The sequence below is a fragment of the Kogia breviceps genome, chromosome 13 (assembly GCF_026419965.1).
Source record: "Kogia breviceps isolate mKogBre1 chromosome 13, mKogBre1 haplotype 1, whole genome shotgun sequence".
NCBI classification, from domain to species: Eukaryota; Metazoa; Chordata; class Mammalia; order Artiodactyla; family Physeteridae; genus Kogia; species Kogia breviceps.
This window is the reverse complement of record NC_081322.1, coordinates 39,061,057-39,087,856: the sequence shown is the minus strand read 5'-3', so window position 1 is coordinate 39,087,856 and position 26,800 is coordinate 39,061,057. Positions and strand designations below refer to the sequence as shown.

Sequence of the window (26,800 nt, the reverse complement as noted above, 5' to 3'; positions counted from 1 at the left end):
ACGTGCAGCCCGTGCAGGCAGCGCACTGCATTCATGTCACACTTTGAGGAACTCTAGCAGAGTTTCTGCGGAAGGACTCAGGAAAACCGACGAGCTTGCCACCAAGAGTGTAACCCAGTGACTGGAGGACAGTGGGCTTTTTAACCAAATATCCTTTTATACCCTTAGAATTGTCAGATGCATGCCCATCTAGTCAAAAGAAAAGGAGACTTTAAGCATCTTCCCTTCTTAAAATGAACTCTCTAAGTTGATCCATAATTTGTCAGTCTTCAGCTTTTCCACTTCTTTGTGGCATCTCTTAGAACTGGTTCTTTCTCGAAGCGCCGGTGACTGGTTCTCACTGCTCTGCGGGCCCCTTGTCTTGCTTCGCCCTTGCTTCCTGCTGTGGGCCAGACGCAATGAAATGCAGGAGGCAGATCCAGCCACTGCTGCAGCAGGAGGCCCCGAGGTGGCCCTGCCAGGTCCTGCATTTATGTAGCCAATTTAAGCAACTTATCCTTGTAATTTGATGTTTGAGTGTCTAAAGCATCTTAAACATTTGGGATTACCATTCCTTTTGCACTTTTGGTAAAAACTGAAGGGTTTCTGATAGCTGCTTCCCCACCCCACCCCACCCATGTGCCCTGCATGGAAAGTTGAACACTGTCATCTCACCCTGTGAAGAAAGATAGAGACTATTAGGTATTATAATAAAATGATATATGCTCCTAGGAGCTCTGCGATATTTAAAACCTATTTTTACCGCTGACAGTCACTTTGCCTGAGGCTTCCTAGGCTATTTGGGTTCAAAACAAACAAAGCATTTTCACTTATTGGATTAACCACTGGAGATTGGTCCTGTTTGAGAGTTACCCTCCCATAGGTCACCCATGTCTTAGAAGCTGTGTGTTTTAACTAGAGGCAGCGGCAAGCTACATGTGTCTCCTTGACACGCGTCCCTTTCCCTAGTTTAAATATCTTCCCTTGGGATTGGTCAGGGACATGGAACAGGCACCCCCTGGGGAAAAGCTGATTTTCAGGGACATGTGGATGCATAGTTAGACTGTCTCACAATTGGAGATTCGTGGTGAGAGGAATAAGAGGGTTTTGAGAAGGAGAGAATGTTAAAATGAGAAATTCTCCGAAGTCCTGCAGGCAAAGGAGATTGTAATCCTGGCAGCCCAGCGGGCGGGTGCTGCAGAGTTGGTAGCTCCTACACAACCTATAGTTGTGTAAGCGAAAGGAATTTCTGCGGCATGCTTGGCATCCGGGTGTTTAGTGTCCGCCCAGGATGAACAACCTTGTGACCTTCATCTGGGCAGATGACCAGGAAACGGAGGTAGCAACGTGTAGAGGGAGGTAGCAACGGAGGTGGCAACGTGGTAGAAAGCAACCCTTTCTACCCAGCTGGGACGGTGTTGACGTGCTGTGTCTACATCAGCTCGGGATGCCGGCAAGTGACCCACACATCCCATCCCTCTTGTAGAAACTTCTGTATTGTGAAGTGGACTCTATATAAGCACAGAGTAGCCTCGTTTTCCTGCTAGTGACACGGAGATGAAAGGAGATTTCCAGCTGCTAGTGGTCAGAGAGATCCAAGGCTGGAAACTGGCCTCTGTGTTCATGAAAAGAACCTTAACAGAAGAATGAGGATTCTGTTATTCCCTCTCCTGGTGGCTGACAGGAGATACACACAGATTTGGTTTGAATCCTAGTTCTGCCACCAAACAGCTGTGTTATACTGGTCAGGTACCTGGCCCTCTGTTCCCTTCCTCCCCCTTCCAATAGTGAAACATCTTATTTCTGTAATCAAAATGATATAAAAAATTTTCCAGCTTCACTGAGGTATAATTGACAAATAAAAATTGTAAATATTTAAGGTGTACGCCCTCAGTTCTTTTATTCAGTTGGGATTGAAATAGCTCAGGGTAAGATCGAGGCGCACACGAAGTGGGCAGGCAGCGCCGGGCTCCAAGTGCGCAGGCCGTGAGTGTCAACGGGGACCCTCACCTCGCTCCGCCCCACACGAGCCGCAGGCACTTGGCTTTCCAGGCCTTGCAAACGGGAAACTCTCCGGCTTCCCAATGAGTGTGGCTTGTTCGCCGGCTAGGAGGGAGGGGGGCACCACACTGCGTTCTGGGTTCCTTCAGTGCCAATCTAGCATCTGTCTCTGGTCTATAAATGGACACGGAAATGTTTTCCAAGGTAGATGCACTCTGGACGCCCAGGAAGCCGCCGCCCCTTCCGTGAGGCTGCCCAGCCCCCTCCGGCTCTCCTCCCACCAGCAGGTGGCTCGGGTGTGCGCCCTTCGCTCATCGTTTTCTGACGCGAGAATCTGGGCGAGCTCAGGATTCAGGTGCTAAATTGCCTGCACTAGGGTCACTTGGTGGTTGTTCGGCCAAAACGCTTCGGCGCACCGAGTCGCCTTCCCGCGCCGCGCTCCGGGAAATGGAGTGTTAGACAAGCGGACCCTCCTTGCTCAGTGCGCGTGGTTCTGTGCTGGGTTTTCTCATCGTCTCCTGTTTTCTTTTCCTCTAGGATTCGCTCGTCGTTTTCATGCTTTCCACTTAGCCAGAGGCTTTGTGGCTTTTCACCGTGACCCTTTCTTCCCCTCCGAATTAACCACGTGCCGTCTCCTCCCTTTCCCACCTTTTCTCTTAGGAATGTAATTTGTTCGGTACACCATACCCTCTCCAGCAACCCTGTATTCATTCCTCCTCAGCTGTTCTGCAGCCTCTCACTTGAGGAGACGGCTTATGCGACGGGGCGGCAGGGCCTCCCGAGGCAGATGGCAGCCCCGGCCTTCACCCGGCGGGAGGCTCACCTGCGTCTCCTTGAGAAGCAAGCCCTCTGTCTGGGCTGCGAATCAGGCCTGAGTTTCTGCCCAGCGTTGGCCAACCTTGCTGTCTGAAAAGAGTACTGGTGCTCACCTAACCTGCCTGGGACTCCCTCCCCTCTGAGACACCCAAACGTGAGATTTCTTTCCTTGAAATACAATGGAAATTGTCTTTGCTGAAATTCACCTCTGGTAAGATAGTTCTTGGCCCCCTGAAGTTGACTCACTGTTTATTTTCACTCAGTCTCACCTGCATGTTATGTTTTTCAGACAGGAGATAGTTTAATAAGTAGGAATTAATTTCAGTTTCAAAAAAATCTTAAAATTTCTTATTCATTCCTTTGAAAATTAGTAATACGGGGATGAAAACAATTGCGCCTGTCATGAAGTAACTGTGACGACTCAGAATAGTGCCATACGTAGCACTATATGAGTGTTGCGGTATTAGTGAGTTGGTTTTTTTTAACATCTTTATTGGAGTATAATTGCTTTACAATGGTGTGTCAGTTTCTGCTTTATAACAAAGTGAATCAGTTATACATATACATATATCCCCATATCTCTTCCCTCTTGCGTCTCCCTCTCTCCTATTAGTGAGTTTTGAAGTTATTACCCTGTGCACAGATCACCTAGACAGAGTCTTGCTCTCTCCCCATCCATCCGTCTAAAATGGGACCACACGCCATTCCACAGCTGCTCCTTGAATGGTTTACTGAATTTTGTGGATGGCATCCCTCCTCCTTATGGAAATTTCATAAAGATACCCCAGAGCCTGCCCCCTCTGACCCGTAACCGGAATGGGCACTCAGGGTTTGCGGGAAGCTTCGCCAGCTGTGGGAACCACAGCTCCTCAATGCCAACACTAGAGGCTGTCATGTGTGCTCTTCTGCCATGTTACTGCCTCATTTATACTTTATCCTAGTTACAGACATGCTGTTATGTAATCTGGGGAATCTCCAAGACATAATGGTGCTTTTAACCATGATGTCCACTGCATTTCGGCTGGGGCAGCGAGAGTCGGGGGCTGGCTAAGCCCCAGACCCTGCAGCCCATACAGGGCGCCACCGCTGCCTCCTGCCATGTTCCCTCATCAATAAAAAGAGTGGTTTGGACCAGATCGTATGGCTCAGGAGCTTTAAGAACCCACAGTGCCTCTTTCTCTTCCTTGCTTCTGAAGGAAGGGCGAGACCAGCACCATCCAATAAAAATATAATGCAAGCCACATATGTAATTTAAAATTTTCTAGCAGCCACATTAAAAAAAAGGTGAAATTAATTTTAATATTTTATTTAGCCCAATAGATCTGAAATATTATCATTTTAACATGTAATCAATATATTATTAATGACATATTGCACATTTTTACTATGCTGAGTCTTTGAAATCCAGCATGTATCTTAAACTTACAGCATGTCTCCATTTGCACTGGCCACATTCCAAGTGCTTGGGAGACATGTGTGACTAGCGGCTACCATCATGGACAGCACAGGTCTTTTTGGACCACCTAAGAACTTAGCTTGGGTTCGCCGGGTCCACAGGGTCCACAGCCTCCTGTGGACCTTTGTCAGCCTTTTCATTCTGTGGCTAGAATGTTTAAGGCAGGGACTAACAGATCATCCAAACTGAGGTCTTCTGTAAGACTTGATTTTCTCAAATATGTTCCTTTTGTTCTGTAAGTGGTTCTCAGTTGATGCTTTAAGATGCATTCTGCCCACATAAAGTCTTGGAGAAGCACTCCCAGCAGGCATACAGGAGGCCTGGATGTTGCAGGGTCACATCGGCTTAACCTTCTATTACCAGGAGCCAGGGTTGGGAAGGTAAGGGAATTTCTTATGGGTGGGTAAAATTTTAAAAAACGAACAATAAATCAAGACTTTGTCTTTGTCTTTTCATTTAGTGGAATAGAAGATGAATGCAACTGAATTCAGTGAAGATGTAGAAGAAGGTAAAAAAAGAAAAGCCTCTTTTTAAAAAATACTTTAACTGAATACTTTTTTTTAGATATGTTTACATGGTTCAAAAATATTAAAAGATACATGATGAAAAATCAAGAAAAGTCTCCTCTCAGCCCTCCCTGATTCCCATCCTTCTCCACTCACACCTGTGGTATTTTATGTATCTTTCCAGAGTTACTTTTTTAAAAGCATCATTTAAAAGAGTAGTTTCTCTCCTTCCATCTCCTCTCCCTCCCCTGAGAAAAGACTTCAAAACCTGTTATGAATAAAATGTGCTTGGAACATGGTATCATTGTATAGCACTAGTGTGGTGAGATACAGATTGCTTGATTGGAAAGCCAGTTTTATTGTGATCTGTTACTCAGATATTGTTATCTGAGTGATAGTATCAAAGGGCGGCCGCATACAACCTGCCGCTCAGGGGACCCTGCTAATCCCAGCGCCGCCAGGTGGTCTCCCCGCTGAGCCCTATTTCTTCTCTGCCACAGTTCTAAAAAATAACACTGTGAAAGTGGAGACAGAGGCCGAAGATGCTGCCCTGGACTGCTCAGTGAATTCCAGGTCCTCTGAGAAGCACACTCCGGACAGCGTCTTCACTGGCCTCCAGGACTCCAGCAAGAGAAAGCAGCCGGGCAGCGAGGGCCCGCCAGACTCCGTCCCAAGCGTGAAGAGGCGGCGGCTGATTCCTGAGGTGAGGTCTCACAGGGAAAGCAGGAACTTGTTGATAGCAAGGACTGTTAGCGAAAGCCTACCACATTTCACGTAGCGCACACCTCACCTAGATTCCTGGAGAAGGTGAGGCTTAGCAGGTCTTTTCCTAAATCTGATCCATCTTTTGTATCTATTAGGGCAGCTTGTTCAATGAATCTTTCTGTAAGGAGACCAATTATTTTATAACATGTCTGTGACCCCTAACCTACCTATTTTATGAATTTGCTTTATTTCTTAATCACCTGCTGATTATATTGAACTTTGCTAAGTTCTGAGAGAGAGAAAATGGAACTGGACATAGTGGTCCCCTCTAGTAGCCTGGAGTCCAGATGGGAGACAAGACAGGTACACAAAACAGTTAAGACTGAGGAGAGAGGGGAGTTTGGGAGATGAGGTGTCTGGCCCAGAATGCCTGGTCAACAGAGCCTCTCCACAGATGAGCAGATCACACCTTAAACTCTTAGAAGAATGTTTTCCCAAGCTCTCCAACGCAGCTACTCACCACTCACACACACACATGCACACGTGCTCTATGAGGGACCCAGATAGCATTTCAGCTTCTGCATGTCTGTTCAGTAGAGCCCGCGTTTCAGAGTTCATCATCATTAGCCAGTACACCATGGGGTATCAGCCTGGGACTCTGGATTGTTACTGGTTTGTTTTAATTCTCCTCTATTACATGCTACCCCAGATCTAAATAAATTGGGAATTGATAGGTTTTAGAGATTTAGTAAAGTGATGAGATTAAGATTTTCACCAGGATTTCAATATGCAAGTTAATATTACATTATAATGAGGACTGATCTACATGCCACATCATGGAACATTGAGGGATACATTCATTTATTTATTTATTTGGAATTTTTTCCCAAACAGCTCTATTGAGATATAATTCACATACTATACAATTCACCAATTTAAATTGTTCAAGTCAGTGGTTTTTAGTATATTCGGAGAGTTGTACAACCATTACTATGATAAATTTTAGAACATTTTCATCACCCCACAAAGAAATCTTGTACCCAATTAAGCAGTCACTCCCCATCCCCCGCTCCTCTAGCTCCTGGCAACCACTGATCTGCTTTCTGTCTCTATGGATTTGCCTATTCTGGACAGTTCATATAAATGGAATCATAGACTGTGTGGCCTTTTATATCTGGCTTCTTTTACTTAGCATAATGTTTTTAAAGTTCATCCTTGCTGAAGCATGTATCAGTTCTTCATTCCTTTTTATGGCCAAATAATATTTAATGGTGTGAATATATCACATTTTGTTTATCATTCATCAGTTGATGGACATTTGGGTTGTTTCCACTTTTTGACTATCATGAGTACTCCAGCAATACATTTTAGAAAATCCATAATACCCAGAAAAAAAGTTGAATTTTCTTATACCTGTATGAGCATTTTTTTGTGATGGATTAATTAAAAATACCCCACCCTTGACTCTGGCTGCCTAAACCAGCCACTTGCTGCATACCTTGGTACTCTAGGGAAAGTTTCATTTCTGGACGGCAGTTTCCAGTGCAGTAAGTATTGATTGTAGATGAAAACTCAGATTCCTGACTGGAGAGATGCCTGCTGTGGCCAGTGAAGCTACAAGATGGTTAGTCCAATAGCTTGTTTGAAAAACCTTTACCCATCTGCTTTTTAAAAAATGCTTTATTTTAAACCATAATTTATTATCCTTTTCCCTAACGACTGTTATATAGGAACTTTTATGTCATTACATATAGTGCCACAGTGACCATCCATATCCATATCCATAAACCTCATGCCCTTCTGTGAGTGATTCTAAGGGTTAGGCTCCTCGAAGTTATTCTGAAAGGGTTGAGAAGTTTGAGAAGCACTGTGGTATGTCCCTGAAGGAACTCCAGGAAACGTCTTCTATGTGTCACATTAAATTCTGCTTATGATCAATTCTGCACACTCTTTCATGTTTACAAGTAAAGCTTGAGTTCAAGAAATGGAGCACAAAGTTGAGTGTATTGGTTCACCTTTGCTGTGACAAACCATCCCAAAACTTAGCCGCCTTAAAACAACCACTGTTTTCTTCAGTTCTGTGAGTCAGCTGGTGCTTCCCCTGGTTTGGCCTGATGTGGCTGGGGACAGATGGTAAGGGAGGACCCCACTCCTGTATCCGGGCCTCACCTGGGCTGGTGCGGTGGTGACTCCAGCTTCCCTTTATGCACTTCCTCACTCCCTACGAGGAGGAGGCTAGTCCAGGCTTACTCACATGCCTGGAAGATTTCCAAGGAGGAGCGAGGAGGGCAAACTCTGGGGAGCAAACACTTTTGATGCCTCTGCTTGTGACACATTTGCTCATGGGCCACCGGTCAAAGCCAGTCATATGGCCACATCTAGATCAAGGGGTGGAAAAATAGACACCACCTCCCGATGGTGGGAGCAACAAAGTCATGTTGCAAAGAGATTTCCACACAAGGACAGGGGAACTATGATGGCCATTTTTATAAACAATTCACCACAGCAAGGAACAGCCAGCTCTTGCATCAAGGAGGAATTCTGATCACGTGTAGGCTGGTTTGTGGCCTTTGTGGACAGCCCAGGTTGGCCCCATTGCCTCACTGCACAAATGGTGTCACTCTTCATCCTTTCATCCAACACATTTTATTGGCATCGTGGAGAAGGGAGCATCTTCGTCTTCTGGGGATAGAAGGAGAAGGAGAAGGTTCTTATGATTTGTATTTTAGTTGAATCCTTCGGTGTATGAAGCAAGTCAGGAAAGGTCCTGCATTGGGGAAAGATCCGTTGAGGTTCACAGTGGAAGGGTTTCCCTGAGCATCACAGAAGTGATTTGAAGGTTGCAGATGCTCTTCTAGATCCAGTGAGGCAATAAGCTTTGTCTGGCCGGAGCTTCAGCAGCATCCAGGAATTCTGACATGTTTGGAGAAAAGGGAACCAATATATATTTGAATATTTCTAATATGACTTGTCCAATTTACATATTCTAATTGGTCATCTATGTTTACTTTTTTTTTTAAAATTATTTATTTTATTTATTTATTTTTGGCTGTGTTGGGTCTTCGTTGCTGCACGTGGGCCCTCTCCAGTTGTGGTGAGTGGGATCCACCCCTCATCACAGTGTGCGGGCCTCTTATTGTGGTGGCCTCCCCTGCTGCAGAGCATGGGCTTTAGTAGTTGTGGCGCATGGGCTCAGCTGCTCCGCGGCATGGGGGATCCTCCCAGACCAGGATCCCACCTGTGTTCCTTGCATTGGCAGGCGGACTCCCAGCCACTGCGCTGCCAGGGAAGTCCCCTATGTTTACTTTTCAATGGATTGGATACAGCAGGCAGCTGTAACCCATTAGATTTTGGAGTAGAAAAGACACTTTAAGTCCTGGGTTTTATTTTGTTTTGGTTTGTTTGTTTTTGCGGTACGCGGGCCTCTCACTGTCGTGGCCTCTCCCGTTGCGGAGCACAGGCTCCGGACGTGCAGGCTCAGCGGCCATGGCTCACGGGCCCAGCCGCTCCGCGGCATGTGGGATCTTCCTGGACCGGGGCACGAACCCATGTCCCCTGCCTCGGCAGGTGGACTCTCAACCACTGTGCCACCAGGGAAGCCCCCTGGGTTTTATTTTGGGAGTGCTGTTAGCTTTGTTCATTTCCCTTAGTGTAGATAATGTGAGGTTGGTAGCCCTGCTCCCCGTCCTGTTCTGTAAAAAATATATATATATGTGTAAGTATAAACCTTTTGAAATTCTTGAGCTCCTTGTAGAATGGTGTCATGTGAAGTCAAGGCAGTGCATCCTTTTAAAAGTTTGTATAAGCTGATATGTCAGTAAATCAGTAGCATCAGAACCCTGAGGGCTTTAGAACAATCCATTGGTTTTATGAAATTATAGCATGTGTTGATTTTTCAGAATGGTACTAGTCCTAATTTAGAGTGGATAGCCCTTTATCCTTCTCTCCCTGGGTTTTCTCTGATCCATCTTACATGTGTGGTGGGGAAGGAGGAGGTGGGAGTGTGGAAGCAGGGAGTATATACGACTATCTTAAGCACTTTCATCACAGGGTAAGACGGAGGAACGGAGGTTGAAACAAGCAATAATCCAAAGAAGTGGAAAGGATGTACGTTAACAGCTGTTGACTCCCTACCTGACAAATAACCCCACTCCTTGTCTTGTTTCATTTAATCCTTATAACAGCGATGAGAGAATATCTCCCCCAGAGAGAAGAGCCAGCTCAGACATATAAGTTAATGTGCCAGGATGCCAGTGGGGCAGCCTTGTTCTTGGTGTGAGGTGTCAGGAGTGACCGGGAATGCTCAGCTCCCTGCTCCGTATCCAGGAAGTGAGCCCCACCTTCTCTGATCCAGCCTGTAGGAATGGTCAGTTCCAGAATGAATGGAGACCGGAGTCAGATAAGCTGGAGCTCACCATGGAGTCTGTGGCCAATTCCATGACCTCCCAAACTCGGGTCCCTCCACGGGGATGAGGGGTGACACTGCTTCCTCATTGGTTCTTGTGTGGATTAAGACAACCCCTAGAAGGAGCCCAGCACGGGGCCTGCCCTACATCAGCCTTCAAAAATGTTTATTACTAAAAAAAAAAAAAAAAAAAGTTTATTACTGCTCCCCAACCCCCATCTCCAACTACCGCCCCTTACGGTCAGTATTCGGCTGCCTCCCTCCATGTTTAGCAGAAGGAAAATGGCATGGAATTGCCAAGAGAGGCCACCTGATGCCCTCCTGGACGCCCCCGGCCTGAGCACCCTTGATTCTGAGCACCTTCCATCTTCTCCTTTGACCCCAAGGAAGGGGGATGAGGGCGAGGGGGGAGGATTTGAGTGGTAGCCCTGATGCTAAAGGTCTGTCACATTCAAACTCCCATCAGTGCTGATGGCCTGTTTATGAGTGACATTTAGTACAATGCTTAGAAGAAAAATAAAACCTCCCTCAAAAAATCTAACAAAAGGCTGTATAAAGACATATTTGGCGCCTCTGCTGGGAAAGGCATGATAGCCAAATACAGCAGATGTGGGAGGTGAGTAGCCAGCATTTTTATTGCTAATCATCTTTTTGCTCATGGAACCGGGGGTGATATCCTAGAGCCCTGTGCCAGGCAGAAGTTAGCCTTGTTCTCCTGGGGTTCTTTGTTTCTATGTTTGTTTTTAATCCTAAAGTGTCATTGCAGTTTGGTTTTCCATTGGAGAATGGAACTGCCATCTCATTCGCTCAGTGCAAATGTACTGAACACCTACCTCCTAGGTGTCATTCATTATGGTCCTAGCTGGAGATTCATAGTCGTTTCCACAGCAGCCCTAGCAGATAGGTAGTGTGGCCATTCCCATTTTAATGAGGCTCAGAGAAGCTAACACTGCCAAGCCTGCTTGATTTGGAACTGTGCACTTAAAACACTGGTGGCCCTGTGCACTGTGGGGTATTTGTAAGATGCTGTGAGGAGCCTCTGAGGATGCCCTGCCCTGATATTTTGCCATCCCTATGATCTTTCTCTTCTCCCTTCCTATAAGTTGCTTTATCTTCCCAGATTCTTATTTTTTCAGGCATGATAACACATTCTCCATCCTCACCACACAATGTCAGCAGTATAAAGGATAACCCAAAGGATAAAAGCCATGAGGGCAGAGACGGGCTTGTTCCCTGTGTCCCCAGGGCCTTGCACAGTGCCTGACAGATGTTGGGCACTGAGTGATGTTTGTTTCCTGACTCTGTGTGGTAGAAAGCTCTTCCATTCCTATTGCTAACTACATCTGGTCATTTAATGATGATGATGATGAAGATAAACATTCTGTTAAAAATGAAAAGCATCACCCCGTCTCGATTATTTGGAGGTGGGTGGTGATGCCAGCCCCCTAGGAGCCCTTTTTCATGGTCTGCCCTCGATGCCACATTAATTCTCAACTCCCTACTCCTCTGAAGGCATGCTGCTTTCTTGGTGTTCCACTTAGCTGACTGGGCACCATTTAGCCACTCATCATTCGTTGAACTGAATTCAGTGACTGCTCTTGGATTTGGAGTCCTGAGGAAGACTCAGGACTTGGAGCATCTCCATGGTGACCCATTCCCCAGGATGTCACTGGGCATGGACACATCCATAACCCTACATCAACCTCTTTTTGATCAGTCAGACTCTCCAGCCAAGAGATTGGGCATTCCTGCTTGAGTCTAAGGGTGCTAGTGTTAGAATGAAATGCACGATCGGATCCAGGAGAGATGATGGCACTGCAGAGCCTGAGCTGTGCAGCAGAGTTCACATATGGTTGGAAGATGAGCCTCGGAGAATTGGGAACGGTGTCAGCCAGACACCAGTGCCAAGTAGCACAGATTTAAAGATTTCTTGATACTCCTAGACAGCTGAGCAGAGATTTTATCAGCAGCAGCAAATGCAGCCAGCCCATCGTGCCTTGGCAGCATTTGTGGAATTAATTGGAGCACTGAGTTGACAGGACACCAGTGTGGGGATATCTAAGAACCTTCTCTTTGGTGCTTGTGTCATGCTTTGTGTTGAATTGTGTATCCAAGGTCTCTGGGAGTGAGGAATGTTGCCCTCTGCTGGGACTCCAACTTAATTTTTTATTCAAGCAACTTAGCCAAAAATGTTTGTATTGATGGCAGTGTTTCTAACATGCTTGGTAGAAACTGAAATATTTTTATTAATGAGGCTGACTAGTGAGAGTTATGGGGGGTCTCCAGTTCTGATACACTCTGCTCTTTGCTCGCCGTAGGAATGTGCAGGAGTCAAACGACTTCTGTTTGTTTTGTTCAGATAGTTCACCCAGAAACTTGTCCCTGTGCTTATTTTCTACTCCGAGTGTTAATAAGGGCAGATCCCCCCCTAGAATGTGTACTCTTATTGCATGGCATGTGAGTTTCTGGTGATCTTTCTCTGCGTGGAATCTTATTTAAATGTATTAGTGGAACTGCTTGTTACAAAGCCTTTGCTTTGCCCCTTCCCAAAATCAGTTGTAATTATGGTTTTTTTTTAATGATTGGCATTACACAGTCAAATTACTCTATCTTGGTAAAACCTCACGGAAATCTTATGATTCATGGGACCTCCAAAATTATTTTGGTGTAATAAAATTTAATGGTGAGTGCTTTTTCCTTTTCCGGTAAGCGGTCTGAGGTGACCTCTAAAAATGGTTCACTATTCACTTGACCCAGAAAACCCCACAAAATCATGCAAGTCAAGAGGTTCAAATCTTCGTGTTCACTTTAAGAACACTCGTGAAACTGCCCAGGCCACTACGGGTACGCATATCTGAAAGGCACCAAGTATCTGAAAGATGTCACTTTAAAGAAGCAATGTGTGCCATTCTGTCGTTACAACGGTGGAGTTGGTAGGTGTGCCCAGGCCAAACGGTGGGGCCGGACGCAGGGTCGGTGGCCCAAAAAGAGTGCTGAATTTTCACTGCACACACTCAAAAATGCAGAGAGTAATGCTGAACTTAAGGGCTTAGATGTAGATTCTCTGGTCATTGAGCACATCCAGGTGAACAAAGCCCCCAAGATGCGGCACAGGACTTACAGAGTTCATGGTGGGATCAACCCATACACGAGCTCTCCCTGCCACACTGAGAGAACCCTTACTGAAAAAGAACAGATTGTGCTAAACCAGAAGAGGAGGTTGACCAGAGGAAAAAGATATCCCAGAAGAAACTGAAGAAACAAAAACTTACGGCCCAGGAATAAATGCTGCAAAAAATAAATGCAAATAAAAGTTAAAAAAAAAAAATTTAATGGTGAGGAAATTGCTAAAAATCTAATTTACAGTCTATAGGAATTAGCAAGTAAGACAATTTGAATTTATTAGGGCAGTGCTTTTCAACAGTGACCCACAGTTATAAATTCACCTTATAGAGCCATCTTTTTCACATATATAGATTTGTATGTAAATATATAGACACAGAGCAATAGAACAAAACTTCTTGAATTTACTTACTGTGTGCAATGCCCTCTGATATTTTCTATTCTGTTTTCTTTTTTTCTTTCTTTCCTGTCTCTCTTTCATACTTCCTCCTTCCCTCCCTCTTTCTTTTTTTGTTTTTGTTTTTTTGGCTGCACTGCACGGCATGCAGGATCTTAGTTCCCCGACCAGGGATTGAACCCGTGCGTGCGCCCTGCAGTAGAAGCGTGGAGCCCTAACCACTGGACTGCCAAGGAATTCTCCCCTCCCTCTTTTATGCTGGTCTTGACGCATCAAATCAATGTCATCATTTAGTAATGGGTCCACGTGACAACCCACAGTTCTAAACACACTGTGTCAGGAGTAAAGATTTTCAACCATCTCCATCCCTTTCTTTCTCCAAGTTTCTGATGTATGTGTATGTGGTTTCTTCCTTTCCTTTCTTTCTTCCTTTTTATTTATTTTAATTTTTTTTAAGTTTTCTTTTTTAAAATATTTATTTTATTTATTTATTTTTGGCTGCGTCAGGTCTTAGTTGCAGCACTCGGGATCTTTGTTGTGGTGTGCAGGCTCTCTAGTTGTGGCACGAGGGCTCAGTTGCCCTGCAGCGTGCGGGATCTTAATTCCCCAACCAGGGATCGAACCCGCATCCCCTGCATTGGAAGGCAGATTCGGTTTATTGTTTTATAATTTTTTTTTTGAATTTTTGAATTTTATTTTATTTTTTATACAGCAGGTTCTTATTCGTTATCCATTTTATACACATCAGTGTATACGTGTCAATCCCAATCTCCCAATTCATACCACCACCACCACCACCCCCAGCCACTTTCCCCCCTTGGTGTCCATATGTTTGTTCTCTACATCTGTGTCTCTATTTCTGCCCTGCAAACCAGTTCATCTGTACCATTTTTCTAGGTTCCACATATATGCATTAATATACAATATTTGTTTTTCTCTTTCTGACTTACTTCACTCTGTATGACAGTCTCTAGATCCATCCACGTTTCTACAAATGACCCAATTTCATTCCTTTTTACGGCTGAGTAATATTCCATTGCATACCTGTGCCACATCTTCTTTATCCATTCGTCTGTCGATGGGCATTTAGGTTGGTTCCATGTCCTGGCTATTGTAAATAGTGCTGCAATGAACATTGTGGTACATGTCTCTTTTTGAATTATGGTTTTCTCAGGGTATATGCCCAGTAGTGGGATTGCTGAGTCATATGGTAATTCTATTTTTAGTTTTTTAAGGAACCTCCATACTGTTCTCCATAGCGGCTGTATCAGTTTACATTCCCACCAACAGTCAAGAGGGTTCCCTTTTCTCCACACCCTCTCCAGCATTTGTTGTTTGTAGATTTTCTGATGACGCCCATTCTAAGTGGTGTGAAGTGATACCTCATTGTAGTTTTGATTTGCATTTCTCTAATAATTAGTGATGTTGAGCAGCTTTTCATGTGCTTCTTGGGGAAGGCAGATTCTTAACCTCTGGACCACCAGGGAAGTCCCTCTTTCTTCCTTTTTAAAATTATCCTCTGCTTTCTGCCAGATAGCAGAACTACAGAACTGAAAAGAGCTTGAGACCCCACCTTGAGCTCAGCTGTCCTTCCTGTACTCCTCCCAGCCCGTCTTTAGAGCAAACAGACCTCTAAGAATGCCTTCTGTGAGTGACTTACCCTGCTGCACTGTAGGAAAGTTCTTCTCTTATTTACTGGTTGAGAGTAATCTATACAACTAGTTCAATAAAAGACCCATAGTATGGTTACTGCTGCAGCTTGGGAAGAGCATTGTTTAATAATAATCGTACTAAAACAGTAAATATTTATTAAGCACTTACTGATTCAGACACAGGCTCAGTGCTTCATATACATTATCTCATTAGGTCATCATAGCTACCCTGGTACCCAGAGACAGGTACCATGGTATATCCCTGAGTTACACACAGGAAGCTGAAGCATGAAAGGTCATGCAGAGGACCTATCCACTCCTTTATACCTCCCTATACTCATTCATTAAGCTAGTGGCCTCTCTGAACAGGTTCTTTTTCTTAAGCATATATTTGAGGGTGGTAGACACTTTACCCTGCTTAACAAACATTGAGAGCTCTTCTCTGTCCCAGGCACTTTGCAGGACACTAGGGATGGACTCAGGAACGACCTGGTCCCATCATGTAACCATTGTGCAGTGTGATGAGGATGGGGATAGCTCAGGGAGGAGACCCCATGAGGGAGAGGGGCAGGTGGCAGGCTTGCCCCAGCCCAGCAGGCCCGCCCCAGCCCAGCAGGCCCCTGCTCCTCTGCTCTTGGGAAGTTTTTTGGTGGGGTTAGGGGGTGGGGTAGGAGGGCCAGGGGCCTCTGACCCATCATCATTTTATAAATTTATTTAGTTTTGGTTGCATTGGGTCTTTGTTGCTGCTCGCGGGCTTTCTCTAGTTGCGGCGAGTGGGGGCTACTTTTTTTTTTTTTTTTTTTTTGTGGTACGCAGGCCTCTCACTGCCGTGGCCTCTCCCGTTGCGGAGCACAGGCTCCGGACACGCAGGCTCAGCGGCCACGGCTCACAGGCCCAGCCGCTCCGCGGCACGTGGGATCTTCCCGGACCGGGGCACGAACCTGTTTTCCTCTGCGTTGGCAGGCAGGTTCTTTAACCACTGCGCCACCAGGGAAGCCCCCATCATCAGTTTAGACAAACAAACCCTGAAGAAAGTATTGCCTACCTCGGTGGGATAACTGAAACACCTGAAAGAATTCCTTTATTTTCGGGGTCCTGAGAGAGTAAAGTAGCTGTTCTTCTGCATGGTTGTTGTCAACAGAGATGCAAGAGAAAAATCAACCTTTGTCTAATATGAGTCTGATGATTCCATTTTTTAAAAGAGAGGGTCCAGGAAGTAATTCATCCATTTAAATGAACGATAACATGTGGGAGGTTCAGAAGGATCAGAGTTTCACATGCTTATGTGGCCTCACTGTCTCTTTCCACCTCAGGCCTTTGTATTGCTCACCTGCTGTTGTAACAGCAGCCCTCCCCCCACCGCCCCCAAGAGTGTCTCTTCCCTACATTTTTTTAGGCTGCAAGAGAAAAGCACCTCATGTACTGTGTTGTGCTGGCATTAGTTATCTGAATGCTTACAAATGACACTGAATCTGCCTGGATGAGATAAACTGAGAGCAGACCACCTGGCCCTGGCCACCCAGAGAGGTCCAACAGCTTGTTAGAAATGCAGAGCCTTGCATCAGCATCTGTATTCTAACTAGACCCCAGGCTGTTCATATGGATATTAGACTTTCAGAAGCGCTGGGCTGGGCCGGGTTATGCCAACCATATTCTCCCCCAGGTGGGGGAGCATCCTAAGGATGCACTTGGTCCTTGTCCATTTTCTAGTTGCATTGCATCTTGCGCATGTCTGTGGAAGCACATGCTTTGTGCTTCAACCCTGCCTGCTCCCCTGACACCCAGAGGTGCTCACCAATTAGTTCTTCTGCTTAATTAGACCCTCAAAAATATATTCCAGTATGTTTGGGGGTCAAATTCAACATTTGTCAAAAACTAGTTTATGACTGAAATATATAAACGACACATATTTAAAGCATACCATTTGATAAGTTTTGACGTGTTTACCAATGAAACTGTGCCACAGTCAAGATGAGAAACGTATCCGTCACCTACTACCGTGAACGTTTCCTTGTGCCCTTTTGCATCCTCCCCCCATCCCCAGGTAATGACTAATCTGCCTCTGTCACTAAAGATGAGTTGGCATTTTCTAGAATTTTATATGAATGGAATCCTACAGGCCTCTTTCATTTGACTGGCTTTTTTCACTCAGCTTAATTATTTTGAGATTCATCATGAGTATCATGTTTATCAGCTCTATTGCTGAGTAGCATTCTGCTGTATAACACAGTATATCTATATACTTGTTTAAAATTTGGGTTGTTTCCAGTTTGGGGCTATTTACAAACAGGGCTGCCATGAACATCTGCATGTAAGACTTTGTATGATCATGTGCTTTCATTTTGCTTGGTAAATAAATACCTAGGAATGGAATACCTGGATCATATGGTCCCATATATATTTAACTTCTTAAAAAAATACCAACTGTTTTCTAAAGTGGTTATACCATTTTATATCCACCCCAGCAGCATGTGGAGTTCCAGTTCCTTCACATCATCTCCATCATTCAGTACTGTCTGTATTTTTGATTACACCCATCCTAGTGGGGGTGATGTGGTATCTCAGTGTGGTTTTAATGTGCAGGTTACTGAGCATCTTTTTTTAAAAAATTAATTTATTTTTGGCCACACTGTGGAACATGTAGGATCTTAGTTCCCCAAACAGGGATCGAACCCGTGCCCCCTGCAGTAGAAGTGTGGAGTCTTAATCTCTGGACCACCCTGGAAGTCCCACTAAGCATCTTTTTTTTTTTTTTTTTTTTTTTTTTTTGCGGTACGCGGGCCTCTCACTGCTGTGGCCTCTCCCGTTGCGGAGCACAGGATGTGGATGCGCGGGCTCAGTGGCCATGGCTCACGGGCCCAGCCGCTCCGCGGCATGTGGGATCTTCCCGGACTGGGGCACGAACCCATGTCCCCTGCATCGGCAGGCGGACTCTCAACCACTGCGCCACCAGGGAAGCCCTAAGCATCTTTTTAATGTGCTTTTTTGCCATTTATATGGCTTCTCCAAAGTGACTATTGAAGCCATTAATTGGGTTGTATGTCATTATTGAGTTTGAGTGTTCTTTATATAATCTGGATTCAAGTCCTTTATCAGATAAATGATTTGCCTGTGTTTTCTTCCAGTCTGGGCTTGTTTTTAAAGAAGTTTTAAATTTTGATGAAGTCCAGTTTATCAGTTTGTTCTCTTATTGATCAAGTGTGTGGTATTGTGTCTGAGAAATGTTTGCCTAAAACAAGGTCATAAAGGATTGCTCTTATGCTTTCTTCTAGAAGTGTTAGAATTTTAAGCTCATTTTTATTTTTACATCCATGATCCATTTTTAGTTAATTTTTTATATGATATATGTAGGATGAAACTTTTTTGCTTTTTTTTTTTTTGCATATGTATATCCAATTTCTCTAGCATCATTTGTTGAAAAGATTCTCCTTTTTCTATTGAATTGCCTTTGAACCTGTGTTGAAAATCACTTGTCCATATATATGTAAATAAGCCTCTTTAAACCGTCCAGGGCCTGGCAGTAGAGAAAACCACTAAAGAAAGCTGAGGACTCTGGGATCCCAAATGTTCTGGGCAGTTGCCTTCTGGTATGAAGCTTGGGCTCAAGCTTTGGAGTCTTTAAGGGTATCTTCAGGACTTCCCTGGTGGTACAGTGGTTAAGAATCTGCCTGCCAGTGCAGGGGACACGGGTTCAATCCCTGGTCTGGGAAGATCCCACATGCTGTGGAGCAACTAAGCCCATGTTCCACAACTACTGAGCCCGTGTGCCACAACTACTGAAGCCCACACGCCTAGAGCCTGTGCTGTGCAACAAGAGTAGCCACCGCAATGAGATGCCCGAGCACTGCAACAAAGAGTAGCCCCCGCTCACCGCAACTAGAGAAAAGCCCGCGCAGAGCAATGAAGACCCAGTGTGGCCAAAAATAAATAAATAAATAAATTTATTTATTTTTAAAAAAGGCTATCTTGAACTTGCCCTGGGAGTCCATCAGGAGTGGACCTGCAGAGTGTGCCAACCTTAGGAGAGTTGAGGAGATAATCCCTGAAATCATTTTTGGTAGGGCTTAATTCTCTCACTGTCCTCTATTGAGCAAGGCTGAAGAGTACATAGAAAGTACCTTTCTAGATACATAGGAAAGGTGTTAATTCAGTACATGCAGTGGGTGCTTTAGGACATGAGGCTTAATACTCTTCTGCAATTCTGGCTGAGAAGGGCTGCTGGACCAAGAAGGGCTAGGAGACCGAGACTTGGAAAGCTGGGAGGCCTCATCACTTCACAGAATCCACAGTCGCCCGGGCTTGGGTGAGTTCTGGGCCTTTTCCAGTCTGAGATTAGATGTGACTCCAGGCAGTGGTAGAGTTGACAACAGACTGCCACTCTCTAGACCAGGGGTCCCCAATCCCTGGGCCATGGACTGCTACCAGTCCACGGCCTGTTAGGAACTGGGCCGCACAGCAGGAGGTGAGCAGCGGGTAAGCAAGTGAAGCTTCATCTGCCGCCCCCCATCGCTCCCCACTGCTCCCATTACCGCCTGAACCACCCCCCAGCCCACCGCCATCCGTGGAAAAATTGCTTTCCATGAAACCGGTCCCTGGTGCCAAAAAGGTTGGGGACCGCTGGACCCCAGTTCTTCCGTGCTCAACACCATGCATCTTGGGAGCTGTCCAGAGTGGAGACACCTACTCCCCTAGAGGCTGCAGACTGGACAACACACTGCTGCCTTCCGGAGCTGCCATTGCCAGAAATCCTCCCTGTCTGAGAGCAATGAGGTGACCTGCCCAAGGCTAAACTGCCACAGGAGTGCTTCCTGTGCCCGGGGTCTCTCTCCCATCCCTCGAGGACTCTTGCCCGGCCTTGCCAGGATCTGTGTTCGGTCTCCTGCCACGCCTTGTAGACAGGAAGTTCAGGGCTTGTGTCCTACAGGAATTAGAAGCTTTCAAGGTGCAGCCTGAGCCTCTCAGGAAGTAGGGAGAGTGAGCAAGTTTGGTGTTAGTGGTGTGTTGTGTACCCGCAGTGACTCCAGGGCAGAGGAAACACTTTTTCACAGGCTCCTGCAATCGACCTTGGCCCCTCTGTTTCTAGGGTAGTAAACCAGAACCCTCAGCTAACGCACTTCTTGTCTTCCAGGCGCTCCTAGCAGGCATGCGGAACCGGGAGAACAGCTCGCCCTGCCAGGGCAACGGGGAGCAGGCAGGCAGGGGCAAGAGCTCGGGCTCCGTGTGGCCGGGCGAGGAGGAGCCCAGCAACGACGTGACGACGCCCTCCTACAAGAAGCCTCTGTACGGCATCTCGCACAAGATCATGGAGAAGAAGAACCCTCCCGCCGGAGACGCGCTTACCACGTTCGAGCTCTTCGAGAAGGCGAACCCCAGGAACAGCCCCTCTCCGCTGCGGCTCCTGAACGAGCCACAGAAGCGGGACGGCGGCGGCGGCGCCGCAGCAGCCACCGACAGTGACCCCAACATCTACTTTCTCATCCAGAAGATGTTCTACATGCTCAACACGCTCTCCTCCAACATGTCGCAGCTGCACAGCAAGGTGGACCTGCTCTCCCTGGAGGTCAGCCGCATCAAGAAGCAGGTGAGCCCCACCGAGATGGTAGCCAAGTTCCAGCCGCCCCCCGAGTACCAGCTCACGGCAGCCGAGCTCAAGCAGATCGTGGACCAGAGCCTGTCGGGCGGCGACCTGGCCTGCCGCCTGCTGGTGCAGCTATTCCCTGAGCTCTTCAGCGACGTGGACTTCTCCCGGGGCTGCAGCGCCTGCGGCTTTGCGGCCAAGCGGAAGCTGGAGTCACTGCACCTGCAGCTCATCCGCAACTACGTGGAGGTCTACTACCCATCAGTGAAGGACACGGCTGTGTGGCAGGCTGAGTGCCTGCCCCAGCTGAACGACTTCTTCAGCCGCTTCTGGGCCCAACGGGAAATGGAGGACAGCCAGCCCAGCGGCCAGGTCACCGGCTTCTTCGAGGCCGAACAGGTGGACGCCAGCCACTTCCTGGACAACAAAGACCAGGAGGAGGCCCTGTCCCTGGACCGGAGCAGTACCATCGCCTCGGACCACGTGGTGGACACGCAGGACCTAACTGAGTTCCTGGACGAAGCCTCGTCACCAGGGGAGTTCGCGGTCTTCCTTCTGCACCGGCTCTTCCCCGAGCTCTTCGACCACCGGAAGCTGGGCGAGCAGTACAGCTGCTACGGGGACGGAGGCAAGCAGGAGCTGGACCCACAGAGGCTGCAGATCATCCGCAACTACACGGAGATCTACTTCCCCGACATGCAGGAGGAGGAGTCCTGGCTGCAGCAGTGCGCCCAGCGCATCAACGACGAGCTGGAGGGCCTGGGGCTGGACGCGGGCAGCGAGGGTGAGCCCCCGCGGGACGACTGTTACGACTCTTCCAGCCTTCCCGATGACATCTCCGTGGTCAAGGTGGAAGACAGCTTCGAGGGCGAGCGGCCCGGCCGGCGGTCCAAGAAGATCTGGCTGGTGCCCATCGACTTCGACAAGCTGGAGATCCCACAGCCTGACTTCGAGGTGCCTGGCGCCGACTGCCTGCTCAGCAAGGAGCAGCTGCGCAGCATCTACGAGAGCAGCCTGTCCATTGGCAACTTTGCCTCACGCCTGCTCGTGCACCTGTTCCCCGAGCTCTTCACCCACGAGAACCTGCGCAAGCAGTACAACTGCAGCGGCTCCCTGGGCAAGAAGCAGCTGGACCCGTCCCGCATCAAACTCATCCGCCACTACGTGCAGCTGCTCTACCCGCGGGCCAAGAATGACCGCGTCTGGACACTGGAGTTCGTGGGCAAACTGGACGAGCGCTGCCGGCGCCGGGACACAGAGCAGAGGCGCTCCTACCAGCAGCAGCGCAAGGTCCATGTGCCGGGCCCGGAGTGCAGGGACCTGGCCAGCTATGCAATCAACCCTGAGCGGTTCCGGGAGGAATTTGAGGGGCCCCCGCTGCCCCCCGAAAGGAGCAGCAAGGACTTCTGCAAGATCCCTCTGGACGAGCTGGTGGTGCCCTCGCCCGACTTCCCGGTGCCTTCGCCGTACCTGCTGTCAGACAAGGAGGTGCGCGAGATCGTGCAGCAGAGCCTCTCTGTGGGCAACTTCGCCGCCCGGCTGCTCGTCAGGCTCTTCCCCGAACTCTTCACCGCCGAGAATCTACGGCTGCAGTACAACCACTCCGGGGCGTGCAACAAGAAGCAGCTGGACCCCACGCGGCTGAGGCTCATCCGCCACTACGTGGAGGCTGTGTACCCGGTGGAGAAGATGGAGGAGGTGTGGCATTACGAATGTATCCCCAGCATCGACGAACGGTGCCGCCGCCCCAACAGGAAGAAATGCGACATCCTGAAGAAAGCCAAGAAGGTGGAGAAGTGATGGGCACGGCGGGCACTGAGCGTTCTGCCGGAGCCCGCGACGTGTCCACAGCCGCGCACCTTATGTCGGCGGGGAGTGGCCTGCTGCATTTGCACACGTGACCGCCCCACCGGCCACGGCCGCGAGAAAGAAGCCTCGCATTTGGCCTCTTGTACTTACGACTTTTGTCCTGTGTTCCTGGTGGTGCAGCCAGAGTCTGGGGAGGGCCAAGCTGTGATAGCAGAGAGGCCTCAGGAGTCAGGGTTCCCTCTCCTTGGCAGTGTCCTCCCAGTCCCCTCACAATTTGAAATGCAAATCGAGCAACCCTCTTGGTCTTCTTCCCACGTTTCACATCTTCCACTTTTATCAATTTTTTTTAAGTTAAAAAGAAACCCTTTTTAAGAAAATCATTGGGCTCTGTGGAGGCCATTTTACGTAGAAAAAAAATCTTTTAAATATTTGAGATGAAATACTGTAAGATGACTTCAGTTGCTGGGAATTTTTTTTTTTTTAAAGACGGTTTCAGATAAATGAAATTTTTAGAAGTGCCATGTTCATGCATGATGGCTAATAGCTTCAGGTGGCATAGAGGTGGATTTTACTGACCTTGTCTTTTATATCGGATTTTGGAAGAGTCAGGATGCCTCTTGGATGGCGGTGGAGGGGATGGAATAGTGCGATGTCTTTCTGACCACGGTCAGTCACCTTCTCCCCTCCACCGTGGTGCCGAGGAAGGGGCTTAGGGGGCGGCCCGGCCTGGCCCGGCCTGCATTGCTGCACCGGTAGACTGTTGTGCTCACTCTGTAGACGAGAACACTGGATGATGATGATGATGATGATGATGATGATGATGATGATGATATGAATGTAGCGAGACGTGGAAACACGTTCACAATGTCTTCATTTGAGCTGTGTCCTCCCACTGCCTCCTTTCCTCTCTAGGCAAGGATGCTGTTGGAGGGGTAAACACTTTACCTTGGAAAAGTGTGTGTGCATATTTGGCTTCTTGTTTGATTTAAGGATGGGCCCCTTTGGGCTCACCAAGAACTGTTTACTTTCCATGTGTGTATTTGTACAAAACAAAACCCGGGTTCTGGGAGCTGTATGGTGACTTCACCACACCTCAGTGTCAGCTCCTCCCGTCAGTACACATCCTTTTTCCTCAGGGCGGGCCCAAGCCTTGGGCTCTCTTGGGGATACCTGGTATAGGAAGGACCCAGGCCATCTCAAATGGGGCTCCCATATCCCTTCCCAGGGTTCACTCAGAGCTTTCCCTCTGGGCCCTCAGAAGGTCCTGCTGTCCTACATCTGGCTGGTCCCTTGGCCTCGGGATGTGACACCTCTTTTCTCTCCCCTGGTTGGGAAGGTCACATTGCTCCAGGCCAGCGGCATGTTCTCCAGGATTCCAACCTGAAGGAAACTCCCCTACAGGTAAAGTCCTTAATATAAAAACAGTACTTTTACCTACCTGACTGCGGGGGCCAGTGCCTAAGAGGGAAAGGAAACAGTCTACCCCAAACACAGTACATCATACCAGAAAGCTAGAAAATGAATTTAATCACACAGGGTAGTCCTAAAACCCTTGTGGAATGTTACAGATTTAATAATCTAATGGCTTAATATTTTGCTACCTTAAAATGCAGAAATAATAGAAACAATCTATGACTTTTCTTCATACAGATAAGGACTTCAGTTTCAGTGGCCATATGACAGAATTTTGCCTGCACCCAGCGGGCAGTTTTTTTTTTTTTTTTTAATATGACAAGATTCTGAGCAGTGTAAAGTTGCTGATCTAACTTTAGTAAATTTGCTTTTAAATGTCATTTACAGATTATTTCTGTTGAAACTGTGGACCTAAATTATTGCAATTTAGAAATGCACAGGGACTTAATAAATGACTGTCTCCCCACGCACCCACGTGTGCACACACACATTTCTTAGTAGAAAACTGAAGTGAGAGGAAGGAGACCGACATGAATAACAAGCTCAACCTCTTTGTGCCTGGAAAGGAGGAGGACTGGAGCAGCCAGAGACTCACTTCCCCCTCTCCCGGGCCTTTCTCTATGCCTTAGTCTCTCCAGCACATAAATGCATGCCTGCGCGCGCGCGCACACACACCCAAAGACGGCAGTGGCACTCTCTCACTCACCAGCCCTGTGGGGGGGAGGGTGCCATGGAATTTGTTCTGGTCTCTAGGATGTATCCCAGAGGATTCCAAGCCATGTGAAAATTGCCCTGCTTTCTAGAGGGTGGAATGTGACCCTGCAACTTCAGAAGCACAATCATTTAATAATTTAAAAAAAAAAAAAAATCATCCTATCTACCCACGATAGAGACATCATCAGGTTCTAGGAATGAACTATGTCTCTTTAGAACCTAAAGCATGTTCAATTTTTGGAAACCGTGTTTTGGTGGTTTCCTTAATACCTTTCCTTGTAGGGCTTCTTCCCCCAAAATCTTAAAGAGTCCCTTCCAGTGAAGAGAGGTGGACACACTCTGTGAGCTGTTTCTTGTCTCTCTGGACTGACTCATCAGGAACCACCTGTGGGTCCCATGTCTGTCTGTGTGGTGTCCTCAGAGCTCCAGCCATACATGTGGGCTCCAGGGGCAGTTTTTTTTTACACGAAGCAATAGAAGTACAAAATACTAAATTTTTTTCAAAATTTAATGTTTTCCATAAAATCTGTTGGCAAAACCCCTTCTCCCTCTGCATCTAAATTCTTTGATTTTTACTGGTTTGCTTTTTTTGGAAATTTCCCCACCCCCCACGTCCAGAGGACTAAAGAAGTAGCACAGATACATTCTGATGTTGAGTAAAATAGCAAGTCACAATAGGTGGTAGTGTCCCTTGTTTTTCTCTGTTAGTAAGTTTTAAAAGAATGTATGAAGATAGTCATGAATGTACTAAGTGTTCTAATCCTGCTTCAGTTCACTTTGGCTGTGTCTACATGACAACACATGTTTGACAGGGAATAAAGTCGTGTCCAGTGTCATGGGTGTTAGTGTGCCCCTTCCCCCTTCAGTGTTGGCTCCAAACCTTCCTTTCTTTTTAAGTTTGGGGGGAGGGGCACCACCTCAGCAGCAATCATCTACCAACCAATGGGATCTACTTAGTGGTGAATGGATAGCTGTTTAAATGCTGAGTCACTGGCCTACCCTACCACAGCATGGCCACTCGGGTTCCTGCAGAGATGGCCTCAGTTTCCACCCTTGCCCCCAAACGTTTACTTCTTGCCTGATGGAAGAGGAGGGTCTCGAGACCCCGGATTGGAGGCCATTGGGCTCTTACCCTGCCTTGCTGTGTAGATGGATGATATGGAGTGGGTACGGGGTGGGGGCCGAGGGGCTCCGACTGTCACGTGGAGATACTTGCCTCTTGTAGATCCAGCCTTAATGTTCTTCTGACATCCTAGTGACAGCAGACCCTGCACAAAGTGGATATCAGAATTAATACTGTGAGGAGACAAAATAATGAGTATAGTTTTACCAAAGATAATGAAATATCGCATAATGTCTGCATTTTACCATTGATTTGAGTGCATCGTTAGAAAACTGAATGTAACAAAAACCCAGGACATTTTTGGAAATTGTATGCTCTCTAGCAACTTTGTGTGAATTTTTATACAAGCACTGTTTTATGAGTTATATAAAATGTTATAAAAATAGAAAATATATGGTCTCGTAACATCTTATTTTCTTAAGGCAGACGTCTCTCGAAATGTCTGGGTCTGTGTGTCTTTGCGTGCGGCCTCCCCCCTCCCCCCTCGTCCCCGGGGAGGGCGCGGGCACTCGGGGCACCTCAGCCTCTCCGACTTATACGCGCTCTGGGTATCGGGGTGCAGTTTGTCACAGCCGAGTGACTGAGACGTCTCCACACAAACTCCTTCCTGGCCGTGCAGTAGGGGCGCGGCTGACTGCCCCCCTTTCCTGGTCGGGTGCCAGACCCTCCCTGCTGCTAAACTAGCAGGGCTTCAGTTCACTCTTTTTTTTTTTTTCCCCACTTCGGATTAAATGAGATTTCGTTCCTCAAAGCTAACGTATTATTAACTGGTAACAAAAGGATGCATGTTTTTTCTCGCCTCTTTGGCGAATTATAAATCATTAAATCATATTTCACAGTGAAAATAAGGTCTCAAGCTATCAGAGCAACACTGTTTTGGACCCGGGGTTCGCACGGCCTGAAGTGAGTCGTGGCCTGCGATTGGAGCCCGGCCGCCTCCAGGGCGTGAGCGCTCAGCCCTCAGTCCTGACACCTGTGCTGTAAGCCTCGCGCAGGTCAGGGCTGGTCGGGGCTGGAGCCTCAGACATTTACTCCGTGAGCAGGTTTAAGCAAGACTTGAAGGAAGACTAAATTCTTTAGGTCCGTTCTGGCTGTGGGTATCTTTGTTTTCGACCAAAAGAAA

The 26,800-nt window shown here is 47.2% G+C and overlaps 1 protein-coding gene across 6 annotated transcripts in view; it reads left to right on the top strand.

Moving 5' to 3' along the window:
- BEND3 (BEN domain containing 3) overlaps positions 1 to 25,994 on the top strand; it is a 35,820-nt gene extending 9,826 nt beyond the window's left edge. For 2 of the 6 annotated variants that reach the window (XM_059083843.2, XM_067011557.1), the window contains exons 2-4: positions 4,713 to 4,760; positions 5,259 to 5,461; positions 20,169 to 25,994. In XM_059083843.2, the coding sequence (XP_058939826.1) occupies positions 4,724 to 4,760; positions 5,259 to 5,461; positions 20,169 to 22,418 (2,490 nt within the window). In that variant the 5' untranslated portion in view covers positions 4,713 to 4,723 and the 3' untranslated portion in view covers positions 22,419 to 25,994. Of the gene's footprint in view, positions 1 to 2,701; positions 3,008 to 4,422; positions 4,633 to 4,712; positions 4,761 to 5,258; positions 5,462 to 20,168 lie in introns of those variants that run through there. The other 4 variants (XM_067011554.1, XM_067011553.1, XM_067011556.1 and 1 more) reach the window with 4 other exon arrangements.
- The last annotated feature ends 806 nt before the right edge of the window (positions 25,995 to 26,800 follow it).